Genomic DNA, 15,941 nt, shown 5'->3' on the forward strand with positions numbered 1-15,941 from the left:
CCTGAAACAATAAACTGAAACCGTAAGCACAAAGCTTAATGAGTTTCCCCAAAAATACCAACGCCATACAAATATAACCATATCATATAAAAAATACAGAACAACATGCATGATGAGCCTTCAGTCGGACTAGAACGCCTCGCAGGGCCTACAACCTATTTGGACCGCTCCCGAGCCTTCGGCATGACTAGACCGCCTCGTAGGGTCTAAAGCCTATCCGGACCTCTCCCGAGCCTTCGGCATGACTGGACCGCCTCGCAGGGCCTACAGCCTATCCGGATCGCTCGTCGGGTATGTTGGCCGACAGCACAAAGCAGGACCGCCTCAACCCAACCCCCAATCAAACAAACATGTGCACATAAATATCATACGCTAACTCATATAATATAACAATCAAATTGATCTAACAGATCACTAATCATAGCAACATCCCAAAAACCGGGATACAGTCCTAACCGGTCGCTAACATAACATCATCCTATAACCATGACACTGACCTAACCAAGTCACTAAGCATAAGCATATCACCATCCTAACTAACGGGATGTAATCAACAAACATATCATGCCATAACCGGATACAATCCATAAAGGGTCGGCCTTGGTGCCTTATACCCTATTGATATAGTGAAGATAACTCACCTGGCACTGCTGAAGTCTCGCAAATAAAACTTCAGCTGCTGGTTGACAAATTCCCGAACTGTCAACATCAATCAATACCCAATTAATAACTGGGTTCCAATCCCAAGGTCCAACTCACACTCTAAATACCCAAAAGTCAAGTAATGGGCCAAAGCCCAACATATGGCCTAATTTTCCAAATTGGGCCCAAAACTTTATAAGGTCTTACCATAAGGCCCAGCCATTTAGTCCAGTCCAACATTCAACATTCTAATGACCCAATATCACATAATCGTAAAGGCCCAAAATATGGCCCATCTATGGCCCAATTTTCCAAATTAGGCCTAACTCCTAATATGGGCCTTACCTTAAAGCTCATTAATTATTCTAGTCTATTTGCTTGATCTTAGATGGCCCATTAATAACCCAATCATCAAGGCCCAATAGAAAGGCCCAAGAATAAACCCAAGTAAAATTAGGGTTTCACATAAAATGACGATTAGGGTTAAGTGTTTCTCACTTAACCCATTAAGGACTTAATTCATTAAGTCCAACACTCTTCTAAATAAATCATATGGTGTGATTGGGCTTAATACACAATTCCATTCCAATGGCCCTAACGTGGATCCCGATAAGTCCAAGCCCATAAATCCAATACTAGGGTTTTCTAAACCCTAATTAGGGTTTCCAACCCCATCTTAGTCCAATATGCCCAATAGCTAGGTATTTTGATCAATTAGGGTTCATTAGGCCCATCTGTCACATGTTTGGGCTTTTAGGTCAATTAGGGCTTCATTGGGCACATTAGGGTTTCAGTCCCTTGTCCAAACATCCCAAACGAGTCACAATATGAATGAGGCACACCGCCACCCGACACGGCGGCCGGTGGCGGCAACCACCACCTCATGATGGTGGTTAGGGTTTCTTTTCATTATTCCAATTCTAATTACACTTTACAAATGCTGAATTTCAAAGAACACACACACACAATCACTAAAACACACACCCACGGTGGTGTATGGTGGCAGCCACCACCTCACTGTGGTGGCAGTGGCCTTTTCTTGTTTTTCAGGCTACACGGAACACACACAACACATATTGAAGGCAAAATCACACACCCATACCACTCACAGCCACCTCCATTGCGGCTGGTTGTGTCAAGATACGGCGGTAGGGAGTAGAAGAGGCGACAGGCGGCTGATTAACGTTAGTAGTAGCAATTCTAGTAGCCATAGTGGTGGCGGAGTGAAGATGCGTCCGGGAGCGACGGTCGAAGCAATTGACGCAATGAACTAGCAGCAAAGCAGTGACGACGACCACCCAAGGGTCTCTTTCGGTCATCAACTGCCATAAAGCTCCATGGCGGCCTTCATCTCAAGGTCTTCGGCGTCCCACAGGAAGCTCTTCGCTGCACACAACATCCGGCAGCAGTGGCAAAATACTGGAGAAGGGAGGGGGCGCAAACTGACCACGAACCGCAACAGCCTCCATGGTAGCTGGTCACCGATCTCCAACCGGTGACGTCTCGTTCTGGTTTCTTGTCAACAGTTGTACAACAACGGTGCAAGATGGAGACTCTAGTCGACGGTATGGACAGTGGCAGTCGTAGGTGCTCCGCCTGGCTAGAAAATCGTGAAGGAATAGGGTGGCAGTTGCATCAGATTAGGGTTAGGGTTGCAAGTTGACGGGGATAGCACAGGTTTTATACCCGCTTCTCAAATATATTCCCATAATAACATAACTAGTCCCTCCTTGTCTTATTCTTTTCAAAACAAATCATAAATTTACCAATTAGACCTCGCCTTCTGAAAATCTTATCAAATCAAGTCCAAAATGTTACCAATCAGCCCCTCCTCTACAAAATCTTATCATTAAAGTCCAGAACTTACCCTTTAGTCCCTGCTTCCATGAATTTTTACATATTAAGTCCAAATAATACCAAACACCCCTTGACTTACGAAAATATTTACAAATGAAGTCCCAAAATTACACTTTAACCCGCGGAGATTCAAATCTTGTCATTTGGCTTCCCGAAACCAACCCCAAGTAATTATTATTTGATTTTGGGCTATAATAACATATAATAATAATAATAATACAAATTGCTTCTTGGGTTCCAATTTTATTATTTAATTATTATATTTTAAATGGGTTGTTACATGATCATTACACCCTTTTTACATCCTCGATCCGCTTGTCACTCCAATTGCGACTCTCTATGCCCACTGATCAAATAACACAACCCCGAATTTCCAATCTGTCATTGGAACTCAGCCGTGCACCATCATCCCTTCCACCGTTGGACTTCTAGCCCGAACTTTAAAACCAATCCCTCGATTTACAATGCAACCGCTTTATCTTCTCTATCTAGTCCATACCTCCCACCTGTGATTTATTCTTCATCTTAGATACCAAACTAAAAGAATAGTCGAGTTTCAAACATTCCTTTGCTGTAAGACAAAAACGATTCAGCATGAACCGAACGATACCCCCTTACGATAGAAACTGATGCGTAGAGCACCGTCTCTTTAGAGTAACACACATCCGATCTATTCTCCCTTGAGCACAGGAGACTGGAAAACATAACCCCATTGTAGAAAATGACATCTCTAGCCATCGGCTGACCACTCAGCCTCATGCCGAATCCTCAAGCCGATCCTTACAATTGTTTCCTTCCTAAATCTTGCGACTCAAATTGGCACTTCCTTGAGAAAGGCCCTCCAGACCTTAGAATCAACTAGCTCATATAGATTTGTACCCTTCAAGTATACACTACCATGGCCACTTGGGCCTAAACATGCACCAACTTCACCCTCATCCAGATCAACCTTAACCAAAAGACAAGCAACATGAGGATGAGCTACACTATCCATAGTGCAATAAATCACTTCCTACCAACAATCAGTTCCTTAGCAGCCTTGTAACATTTTCTAATCCTCATACGAATCTTGTGCTTCCTGTAGTATGGGCCATACTACCTTCTAAACCTATCTGCATTTGTTTTAGGAATCATCCCAAAGTTCTAGGTCACTACACTTGATCACAACTAGGTGTACTAACACAGACCTATAGGCTCAAAATAGATACAATCTATATTTCCTATATTTTCACCCTAGGACGCTTCTTACACACAAATGTATGCACTAGCATACCATAACACCTTACATAGGTCACTAGGAACTCTATCATACCTTTATATCCCACTGGAAGAAACTTCTATCAATATCAACCAATCACCATACGAATACTAACCACATTCAACTAGATTTAGGCAGTCCTTCTATTGAGAGTTCCAACACAACAACGGCTGGACTCAAATAAGGGTTGTGCAGTATGCCAGACCAGAAAATATGGGATTATCTAATCCTAAATGCATGTAATCTTAACGTACTAGCATAATACTTAACTAATATCAACATAGGTTTAAAATAGAAAAAATCAATCAATATACCCAACAATACCTAAGCTATAAGGCGTCTTAATTATCAGACAACTCTAACATTCAATTCTAGAAAGATCCTTAGCTTTGATGGGTTTGAGCCATAAGAACTTTCCTATGTGCACATGCAAACCCTAATTGCTTGGATCTAGGTTTCTCTAATTGAACATGCATTGAATCCAAGACTTGCAATACTAGATCTAATGTAAACAATTGAATCTAATCATATGAAATTGGATCTAGAACAATACCTTGGATTACTTGCTTGATACTTCTTCTTCTTGGAGCTTAGAGTCACAATTGTCACTCCTCTAATGGATTACAAACACCAACTAGCAAGAGGATGATATTGAGAGAGAGGAGAGAGTGGGAAATCAGCCCTAGGGTTCCTTGCCTTGCATGAGTGCCGATTTCCCTCACCCTATGGATTTATTTATACTATGAGCTACTAGGGTTTCACCTTAAACCCTAATTGAATAACTTAGGCCCTAAGCAATCCAAGATCCTCCTAGATACTAGGCTTGGACGATTTTAAGGTTCCCAAACCCTAAATTTCGTCCACCCTCATATCCATAAGGATACATAGCCCTAAACACAACTATCACACATTTGACAGTTTATGCCCCTTTATTCAATTAACCTCTTTAAGTCACCAAATAAATTCTTAATTAATATATGAATTATATTAATCAAATAACAATATTATTCCTTTAATATATATTATTCTCATAATATATTAATAATAATATCTCTTCTCTCTTAATAAATCATCCTGTCAAGTTGCTATGGTGAAGGCAATCCAAAAGGACCATGCACAACCAGGTCAAGTACTTACCAAATATAATTATAGCCTTAGACACTAATCCAACAGTCTCCCACTTGGATAAGTCTAGTAACTATATATTCAAACACAAACCGATTAGCAATAGTAGCTCTCAAAGACGTTGTGAACTCTGATCTTATCAGTCTCCTGTCCTTTAGATAAGGGATCGTACAATCCTCTGTTTAGATATTATGCGGACAATCTCATGGAATTTATTGTCCAGCAATTGTTTTCTCGATCTCAGATTCATTTGACATAGAACTTAATTGAACACATCAATTCAGTCCTGACCGGGCTCGACACATAAGTCAAATCAAATCATCGAGTGGCCGTGATATCGCTTTTATACTCTTAGGATAAAAGTAACAGACAAACTTCGACTTATATGCATTTACTATCTACTAATCAATTATACACACCAATGTGTTTTATAACATCAATTTACTGATGCGGTTTCACATAGTTAATGCACAACCAATTAATAAACAATAAACCATATATCTAGGTTTTAAGACCATATGATATTATCGTCTTGCGATCACTTGTGTCACATTCCATAAAGTGATTCCAACAAGCACGGGTTTATTCCAATGCTAAAAACTTGTTCATAAGCACTCATGAACGTTGTAGCAAACCTTTGCTATGTCTAATACCCTTTTAGACAATCTACACACCAATTCATGACAATCTTCATTCATACCTACTTCCAACATATGAGCGATTGTGGACCATTCGAATAATTCGATTATTCTTAATAACTCAATTATTCAGGAAGTCAAAACATGCAAAGTGAAACAATAGTTAAACAATTAACATAAGACAGTAGCTTTACTTATAAATAATACTCTTTTATTTAATCATCAAATGTCAATTACATTTATCTATTACATATTTCCAAACTATCTAATCTAAAATAATATCGTCTTTCAGCCCAATGCTCCTAGCGTGCTGCAAATGCTTAACCATGATCAGTCCCTTCGTAAGTGGATTTGCTGGGTTATCCTCCGACGATACCCTCTTCACTACAAGGTATCTTTCTTCTACTCAATGTCTAATAAAGTCATATTTTATGTCGATATGTCGAGATCTACCATGATCCCTTGGTTCCTTTGTCAAGGCAACCGCTCCCTCATTATCACAGAAAATTTCCATAGGCTCCTTTATAGCAGGCACAACTCCAAGGTCACCAATGAAGTTCTTCAACCACATCGCCTCCTTTGACGCTTCGCTTGCTACAATGTACTCTGATTCACACGTTGAATCAGCTACGGTCTCTTGTTTGGAACTTTTCCAAGTCACCGCTCCTCCATTAAGGGCAAAGACCCAGCCCGACTGCGAACGGTAGTTGTCCCTGTCGGTCTAGAAGCTGGCGTCACTATACCCTCGCACCTTTAAGTCATCACTCCCTCCGAGGACTAAGAACCATTCTTTGGTCCTCCGAAGGTACTTAAGTATATTCTTGACCGCAATCCAATGAGCTCTGCCAGGGTTCCCTTGATATCTACTGACCATGCTCAAAGCGAAGGCCACATCAGGGTGAGTACAAGTCATAGCGTACATAATTGAGCCACTGCGGAAGCGTAGGGTACTCGACTCATCTCAGCTATCTCGGCTTCGGTACTCGGACTTTGAGTCTTACTCAATTTGGCATTACTCTGTATCGGTAGTTCTCCCTTCTTCGAGTTCTCCATACTAAAACGTTTTAGTACCTTATCCAAGTAAGTATTCTGACTAAGTCCTATTAGTCTCTTACTTCTTTCTCTCACTATCCTTATTCCCAAAATATAGGAAGCCTCTCTGAGGTCCTTCATAGCAAAGCACTTCCCGAGCCAGGACTTAACTTCCTGCAAAGTTGGGATGTTGTTTCCTATGAGCAGTATGTCATCGACATACAGAACGAGGAAGCTAACTATACTCCCACTGGCCTTGACATATACACATTATTCGTCTTCACTTCGTACAAATCCAAACTCTTTGACTTTCTCATCGAAGCAAAGATTCCATCTACGAGACGCTTGCTTAAGTCCATAAATGGACTTCTCAAGCTTGCACACTCTATTGAGATGCTTCGGATCAACAAAACCTTCTGGCTGAGCCATGTAAACATCCTCAGCCAACTTCCCATTAAGGAAAGCGGTCTTGACATCCATCTGCCATATCTCATAATCATGAAATGCGGCAATGGCTAGCATCACCCTAATAGACTTTATCTTAGCAACTGGTGAGAAGGTCTCATCATAGTCAACTCTGGGAGTTTGAGTAAAGCCCTTCACCACCAATCGTGTTATATACGTGTGCACATTCCCATCCACGTTGGTCTTCTTCTTGAATATCCATTTGCACCCAACCGTCTTACGTCCGGGCACATTGTCAACCAAATTCCAAACTTGGTTGTCATACATGGACTGAATCTCGTTGTCCATCGCCTCTTTCCATTTTGCAGACTCTGGGCATGCCATGGCTTCCTTATAACTATTAGGTTCATCAAGATTTATTAGTGTACTGTCACTAATATACGTGTCCCCTTCGGTAGTAATATGAAAACCATAAAACTAGGGTTGAACTCTAACTCTTTCGGAACATCTAAGAGGTAAGGACTCGTCAATCGGTTCAACCGGAGTTTCATCCTCGGGTTGAGCGCCAGCGTTAGAGGTTCCTTCATCGTTCGACTCTTGAATCTCTTCAAGATCGATTTGCCTCCCATTGTCCCCTTGGCTTATGAGTTCTCGCTCTCGAAAAACCCCTCTCCTCGCAACGAAGACACCATTGTCACTCGGTCTATAGAAGATATATCCAAAGGATCTCTGTGGGTAGCCGATGAAAATACACCGCTCACTACGAGGTTCGAGCTTGTCGTGAGTCTCCCGTCTTACGAAAACTTCACAGCCCCAAACCTTGTTATGTGCCAACGAGGGAGCTTTCCCTGTCCACATCTCGTGAGGTGTTTTGGCAACCTTCTTTGTAGGGACTCGGTTAAGGATATGGGCGGCAGTCTCTAAGGCATACCCCCAGAATGAGATAGGTAGTAAAGCACGACTCATCATAGAACGAACCATGTCCAAAAGGGTTCGATTACGCCTTTCTGCCACACCATTCAACTGCGGTGTCCTAGGTGGCGTCAATTGTGAAACTATTCCTCATTCCTTGAGATAGTCGTGGAATTCAAGACTTAGGTACTCTCCTCCTCGATCGGATCGAAGCATCTTGATTTTCCTGCCCAATTGATTCTCCACTTCATTTTTGAACTCTTTGAACTTTTCAAACATTTCTGACTTGTGCTTGATTAAGTGAATATACCCATATCTACTATAATCATCGGTGAAAGTCACGTAGAAGCGGTTCCCATCCTTTGTGGTGGATCTAAAGGGCCCACATACATCGGTATGTATGAGATCTAATAAACCCTTACCCCTCTCACAAGTTCCAGTGAAGGGTGACTTGGTCATCTTTCCAAGTAAACAAGATTCACACATGTCATCTTCCCTAAGGTCGAATGACTCCAACACTCCATCCTTTTGGAGTTGGGCTATGCGCTTCTTGTTGACATGTCCAAGATGACAATGCCACAAAGATGCTTTATCCATAATATTGGAAGAATCCATACACAACACATCATTTCCTAAGTTATCTACAACCATAACAGTTTCATAAATTCCATTACAAGGCATTGCTTCAAAATATAAAACACCATTTAGATAAGCATAAATCGAACCATTCTCATTATTAAACGAATATCTAAATCCTTGTCTAAATAAACCATGAAAAGAAATGATGTTTCTTGCCATATCTGGCGAGTAGCAACAATTATTTAAATCTAAAATCAATCCATTACTAAGCACTAAAGAATATACTCCAATCTTGGTCACAGGCGAAGATCTTCTGTTTCCCATGATTAGATTTAATCTTCCAAGCTCCACATCCTTATTTCTTCCTAGTCCCTGCGAAAGATGGCTTGATCTTTCCATCCTTGATGGCTTGCAGATATTCCGGGCAACTTCTCTTCCAATGCCCTATTTTGTGGTAATGATGGCACTCTGCCTCCTTTGGGTTAGGGTTGGGCTTAGCAGGATCAACCTTGGTCCCACTAGAAGAGGAACCATCTTGGGACTTTCCCTTGCGGTGGTTCTTCGAAGAAGCCTTCCTCTTCTTGCCCATTCCCTGCCCAATAGCCAAAACAGGAGCAACGGTCGGGTTGGGAGATGGTGCAACAGACTTGTCCTTAAGGTTGCTCTCAGCAGTCCTTAGGAGCCCTTGGAGTTTGCTTAAGGTGACCTCTTCCTTGTTCATGTGGTAGGTCATCCTAAATTGGTTGTAGCATGAGGGCAAGGAGTGGAGAACAATGTCGATAGCCAAATCTTCCCCAAAGTTGACATTCAACTTGCGAAGACGATCGACATACCTTTGCATCTTTTGCAAGTGCACGGTTAGAGACTCTCCACTTCCCATTTTAGCAGTGATCATATTCGTTATGATCTCATAGTGATCTTGCCTCGCGCTTTGGTGGTATCGCTCCATCAAGTCTAGATGCATCTCATAAGGATACATGTCATCATAGGACTTTTGGAATTCGGAGTTCATTGTGACTATCATGATGCAATGGACTTTCGTTGCATCACGTTCATGGGTCTCAAAGACAGCCATTTCTTCGGGAGTAGCAGTTTATGGATTGATCTTCTCAAGCTTCTCATCGAGAACATACTCTTTTTCCTCGTAACGCGTGATTGTGTGAATGTATCTTATCCATTCGCTAAAGTTCGATCCATGGAAAGTCACTTTTTGACAAAGTCTCATTAGCGTGAATGAGCTAGCAACAGCGTTGTTTGCGTTAGACATCTACAAATAGAAAGGAAAAAAGTTTATTAGAATTAAGTCCCTAATTAACACCCAAATGAAAATTTAGGGCTAGGACCCAACAACATTATTTACATATTAGAAAAGGGATACCGTAATTCAACATGCAAATAATTTGGAGGTAAGTGAATGACGATTCACTAATTCTTCACCATGAAAAACATAAGCTTTAAGTTTTAAATGTATTGAGAATTCCTATATTTCTTTGAGATTCATTGAAACTTTTCAATGGCATGTTTAAATCTCGATTTTCCCCTCTAGTTTGTGACTGGGATACCGAGGATCACAAAGCAGGTGTGAATAACCATGCAAATCTACATGGTGCCTTCATTGTTACAATCACCTATTTGATGTGCCGGTAAACCACACACACTCCATAGAATTATGACAAACAATGAATCACCCTTTGCCACCTTTGCTTAGAACCAATTAGTGTGCCGGTTAACCACACACGCTCCACTAACTTCTTAGCAAGGGTGCAAAGTGTAATTTCATGGGATTGCATCAATTCACTTTTCCTAAAGTAACTAAGATTGGGAATTTTATAAAACACGTTTAGTTACTTTATATAGTTTCATTATACTTATTAATGAGGAGAGGTTTGCCCTATCCTACCCGTTCGGCTAACGACCCTCCACCAGTCAAGCAAGCGGTGGGTGTGAGTGTACACCCATTAAGCGTCATTTTATAGGCAGCAACCTTATACCCACCTTATAGACTGACTTTGTGAATGAGGCCTACTAACGGTAAGACTAGCATATTTTAACTCATACATATATATATTAAGCTTGTAATAATATATTATTATAGTCTTGAATTTTAAACTTGTAAAATTCTAGGGTTTGAAATTTAAATTATTCAAATTAAACTTGTAATCACAAAACTTAAATTTCAAAACTTGAGACAAGTTTTAAACTTTTCAAAACATAAGGATCAAATAGCAAATAATGTAAATCAACAATTAAATTATCTCAATTTGATCTTATTAAATATTACTTGCAAGACAATTCACCAATTCAATTCAAATAATCAATTATTATCATATAAGGAAATTATTATTCAACTAATTGGTAATTATCTTTTGTTTGGTCAAGAATATACTCATATATATGGTTAAAATCGGATTTTAATGACCCAAAACAGTTAAGGCAAGCTTCCTCAAGTAAAACAGCAAGAAATCCCGAAACTACCTCTTTCTGACGCTCGAACTCGCCGAGTTCCCACTATGGACTCGCCGAGTCCACAGTGGAACTCGCCGAGTTCATCAGGTAGAAGCACAAAAATCGAATTTTTTAAGCAACAAGCAATCAATCAATGCATCAATTCAATAGAAATCAATCAAAACTCTGATATCACTAATGGGTTTGAGCCATAAGAACTTTCCTATGTGCACATGGAAACCCTAATTGCTTGGATCTAGGTTTCTCTAATTGAACATGCATTGAATCCAAGACTTACAATACTAGATCTAATGTAAACAATTGAATCTAATCATATGAAATTGGATCTAGAACAATACCTTGGATTACTTGCTTGATACTTCTTCTTCTTGGAGCTTAGAGTCACAATTGTCACTCCTCTAATGGCTTAGAAACACCAACTAGCAAGAGGATGATATTGAGAGAGAGGAGAGAGTGGGAAATCGGCCCTAGGGTTCCTTGCCTTGCATGAGTGTCGATTTCCCTCACCCTAGGGATCTATTTATACTATGAGCTACTAGGGATCTATTTAGTGTTGTGATGACCATTAATTAGAGTGTTGTGATGATAGTTACTCGTTAATGCCATTACAAACTAAATGACATTTAATGGCATAGAAAAAGTGCCACTAAAAACCAAAAAAGTATCACTAAAGGCCCCCCCCCCCCTGAGAAATCAACGACACAAAAAAATGTCACTAAAAGCGTTGCCACTAAAGGCCTTTAGTGACACTTCTTGATTGTGTTGATGTAGTCTATGGGGTTATAGTGGCACTTTTTCAGTATGTCGCTATAACAATATTAGGTTTCAATGGCATTTCTTTTATGCCACTAATATAGTTGCTAATATAAATAAATTTTTCATGCTTTTAGTGGCATTTTTTTTCACCAAAAATATTATATTAAAAAATTTGATCTGATTTCTTAAATTTAAATATAATACAATCTAATAAAAAAGCAATTAAGATAGTAAATAGACAAAACAATATCATTACTTAAATTCAAATTTAACTTGTTTGACAACAATATTTTTAATATTTAAAATACGAAAATTAAAAAAAATTAATAAGTCTAGACATAGTGCCAGTAACACTCAAAACATAAAACTATCAAACTAATTACTTTGTAAAAAAACATGAAACTTGATAGACCTCAAACTTTACATAATTACTCATCTGATTTATCTAACTTACGAACAATTGTATATCATATAACCATAATACATCACATAAAACATTTAAGAATATCACGACACATAAAAAGAAGCATGAAGAACTTGGTTATTTGAGCTTAGAGTAATTACGATTGTTATGATGATTTTTAGATGATGATCTTCGATTTCCTAAAGGAGAGTTATTAACAACCATAGAAAAATTATTTCGAAAGAAATGCATAGTAAGATTGTCGCTAATATATGGTGTGATAATAGAAGAATCATTAATATTCATGCAATTACCTCTATGTTCAAATTATTAAGCACTCCAAGTAAGTTTGCATTTGGAATATGATCCTTAATGAGGTTGAAAAGAACACTCAATGCACTTTGTGTACAAGCTAACCCGTCCTTTAGTTGTTCAACAATTTCTGAATCATTAGAACATGAATCACATTTGTTTTTTACAGGTGGCATCCTTCCTCGAACGTACCATTTTTATCTAGACCCTTAACTAGTCATCATTTGAATACACTTGTTCCATCCCTTGTATATTTGTTGACTCACTTGAAACGACTTGTAAGGAAGACTACAAAACAAACAAACGATAATAGTACAATTTATTACCGGTATACAAAGTTAATAATGCTAATAAAATAAATTACCATAATTAAAGCATCATTCTCATTAACAATATTTCCATCCTACTTCATTATTTCACTAGGTGAATTTTCCCTATTTGGGTTATGATGTAAATCTTGGTGTTAGATTTCATAATATGTTTGTTTCTTGTTGTTTATAATGTATTTCCTATTACAACAATGCTTATTTGGCATTAGCATCAAGCCATTACTACTGTGGATGACGAATTGAGTGTCCATGTTTGGTGGGTGTCCGTGATAGGGAGTCATCAAAACGTGTAAGTTATATTCTCTTTCATTTAGGCTGGACCAATTGCTCTTGTCAAATGAGCCAGAGGTGCACAGGGATCAAAGTGAACCAAGCTTTTGCTAGGAACACATGGACCAATTTTTCACCATAAGCAACACCACAAAGTATAAGTTCATAAATCATAAGTACTAACGCAAGCTTCTTGAAGACTAAAGAAGAATCAAATACATTCTATCGACTTACAGACACAGTTGCAAGTATGCAACAAACAAAAGAAATGTGATCTAACTGAAACCAGAACCCATAATAAAACTATGTTCAACACATTAATTCGGCAATGAATAAGCACTTCTACCATGAACACCTACTCTCCCACGTCCTATTCCACTCCTAGGATACTCCCCACTTTTCTGAACTTCATTCGACCTTGAAGAAGTATAGCAACTTGTGGAATCACCTGAATTTGGCTCCCATGAAGATGACATCCAACTCATCTGCTGACTTCCAGCAAAACTATTGCTCCCTGATGATTCATGTTCGTCAGCATCTGCATCACCAGCACCTCTCCTCACAGTCACATACTTGTGCAGACTTGGCTCCGTCAGATCATCATCAACCACCATCTCCGACTCCACAAGGTTGTCTTTCTTCTTGAATTGACGTTCGTTGGAGTTATTGGCGGAATTGAGGTCCGCTACAGCTTCAAGAATGGAGCACGCCTTGCTGACACAGGCTGGAAGGGAAAAACCGGGAGGTTGCGGTGTTGTAGCCACCGTGGTGGCGGTGGCGGTGGTGGGGTTTTTTTGGTGGAAGTTTTGGATGTCCTCTAGTAATAAACTAGCGTAGGATGGTGGGTTGGAGTTTAGTAGAGTTTCTGGGTTTATGTCTAGGTCTCGAGATAGCCTTGAAGATCGTGTTCTTGTTACGAGTTGATTGTTTTTCAGATTTTCGACTGCAATTTTAGGTTCGTCGATCACCTGGTATTCTTTGGCTATGGTGTTTTTGGTAACGACAACGGTGGTGGTTTTGTTATTCATCGTCTTCTCCACATTTGGTTTCTGCAATTGAGCCTGGAAAAATACACAACGTGTTTCAGAATCATGAAATCTTGCAGATAAAATCAAGTTATTTGAGGGGGAAAGACTTACTTTAGTGTTTGGTTGATCGGATCCAGCAGCGTTTGTATCGATCTCAGCCAGCGGATTCCTTCTGTAAGGAGAATGCTCTGCCTTCCTTGAATTGCTTCGACTCAGTGTTAATGGCTGCTGATTCTGATTCTCATTCAAGACACGAAGGTTTGCCCTCGCCGGAGATTTAGAACGTGGAGATGCTGCAGTCCGAGAACCCAAAGCTTCGCCGGCGTTTCGCTTCACTGAAATCTTCTTCACTCCACCGGCAACCACCTCTACGCCACCAGGGTTGTTGCTTTTATCGGTGGCAGGGACGGATACCATCTTACCCGGCCTATTGCTATTACCACCGGCGGCGACATTCCCGTTGCTGCCACTGGAGTTAGGATTCGGTGATTCAGATCTTCTATTTGGGGATCTGCTTACTCTCCTTCCACCGCCGTTGCCACTCCCACTTCCTCTTTCTTTACTCCCAGATCTTTGTTGTTGTGGATCTCTTTCCCTACTCCTCCTCCGGGACGATGGAGATGAAACCCGATGCTCCCGCTGCGGCCGACGCCTATGGTTATCACCGTCGACGATAACTTCATCTTCCTCATTCTTCGAACCCATTTCCATATCAAAATCAAAACTCCTCTTCGACCCGGAATACCTCCTGCCACGTGTAGGAGTTTCCCCACCTTTTACGCCGGAGGAGCTCCGGCTAAGCCTCCCACACTGTATCAGAATCGCATCCACCTCTTCTTTAGTACAACTCGACGTTCTGACAGTCGCACCCACCGCTTTCCCCGATTCACCATTAACAACAACCGCGGCCGATTGAGAAACGTCGGTGGTCGGACTGGAAATAGGGGTTTTCTTCCTGTCCATCGATTTGCGAGTTTCTTGATCTGGGTGTCGATCAATTTCATGACTCTTCCGATGTTTGACGACAAAAGCTTCCTTCTTGGGAACTTCTTGCACCTTAGCTGTAGCAACAATGGCGACGGAAGCTTGGGTTTTCTTCTCCGGTTGTTGTTGAAGGTTAGGTTTGATTTTGACTTCGAGTGGGGTAGGCGTAGAAGAGATTGGATTCGTCTTGCTGCAACAAGCACCCATTTTTGTTTCAGATTGGGAAGAGAGAGATAGAGATGAAAGAGGGATAAGTGGGAAAAGGGTTCAGTGAACGAGAAACCCGATTGTTGTTTGTTTTTAAATTGAAAAGAGTGCTAAGCAACAAAGATTTCAAATTTTGACTGAGGTTGAACGTGTAAAAGTAGCCGTTGTATGATGGATTTTGTTAAAGGATTTAAGGGGGTGTCAAGTGCATACTTTATGAGAACTTCTCCACATGACTCCCAATTTCGGAAATTTTCAAATCTAACACTTCATTATTCCGTGCATAAAAGATTTTCTTCATTTTGAATTGTTTCCAAAAAGCATAATATCTTTAACTTTTGAAAGATTTAATTACATTATTAGTCACTAAGAGGACCAATCCACTATATTAACTTTTCATCTTCTGGTGCTTCAATAATCTTAATCATGTCAATTAATATGCGACTATCAACTTTTTTTTTGCTATTTTTGGTAAACATTCTTTTAACAACTTACTTTCCACTATAAATACTTGAGTTTACTTTTATTTTGTTTGAACCAAATTTTAGTATATCATTAATCTCATTTTCGCTTCTAATGCTAACAAAAGATAAAGAAAATGTTTATGTTAATATGGATCATACCAAGTAGATAAACAATAAATTTATAGATTCGCAAAAACATGATAAGCGTAAAAGGAAACGACTCTTCTTTAAATTGTTACTACACACAATCTACATTAAATTCTAGATGATCTGA

The 15,941-nt window shown here is 39.8% G+C and overlaps 1 protein-coding gene across 1 annotated transcript; it reads right to left on the bottom strand.

Moving 5' to 3' along the window:
* Positions 1 to 13,157: 13,157 nt before the first annotated feature.
* LOC145087193 (serine/arginine repetitive matrix-like protein) lies at positions 13,158 to 15,359 on the bottom strand. Its single transcript, XM_079025105.1, has 2 exons — positions 14,124 to 15,359; positions 13,158 to 14,045 (listed from the first exon to the last, which is right to left on the bottom strand). The coding sequence occupies exons 1-2, from the start codon at positions 15,201 to 15,203 to the stop codon at positions 13,302 to 13,304; spliced, it is 1,824 nt and encodes a 607-aa protein (XP_078881231.1). The 5' UTR covers positions 15,204 to 15,359; the 3' UTR covers positions 13,158 to 13,301.
* Between the last annotated feature and the right edge of the window lie 582 nt (positions 15,360 to 15,941).

This window comes from Lactuca serriola, chromosome 2 (assembly GCF_051521515.1).
Source record: "Lactuca serriola cultivar US96UC23 chromosome 2, Lser_US96UC23_V15, whole genome shotgun sequence".
NCBI classification, from domain to species: Eukaryota; Viridiplantae; Streptophyta; class Magnoliopsida; order Asterales; family Asteraceae; genus Lactuca; species Lactuca serriola.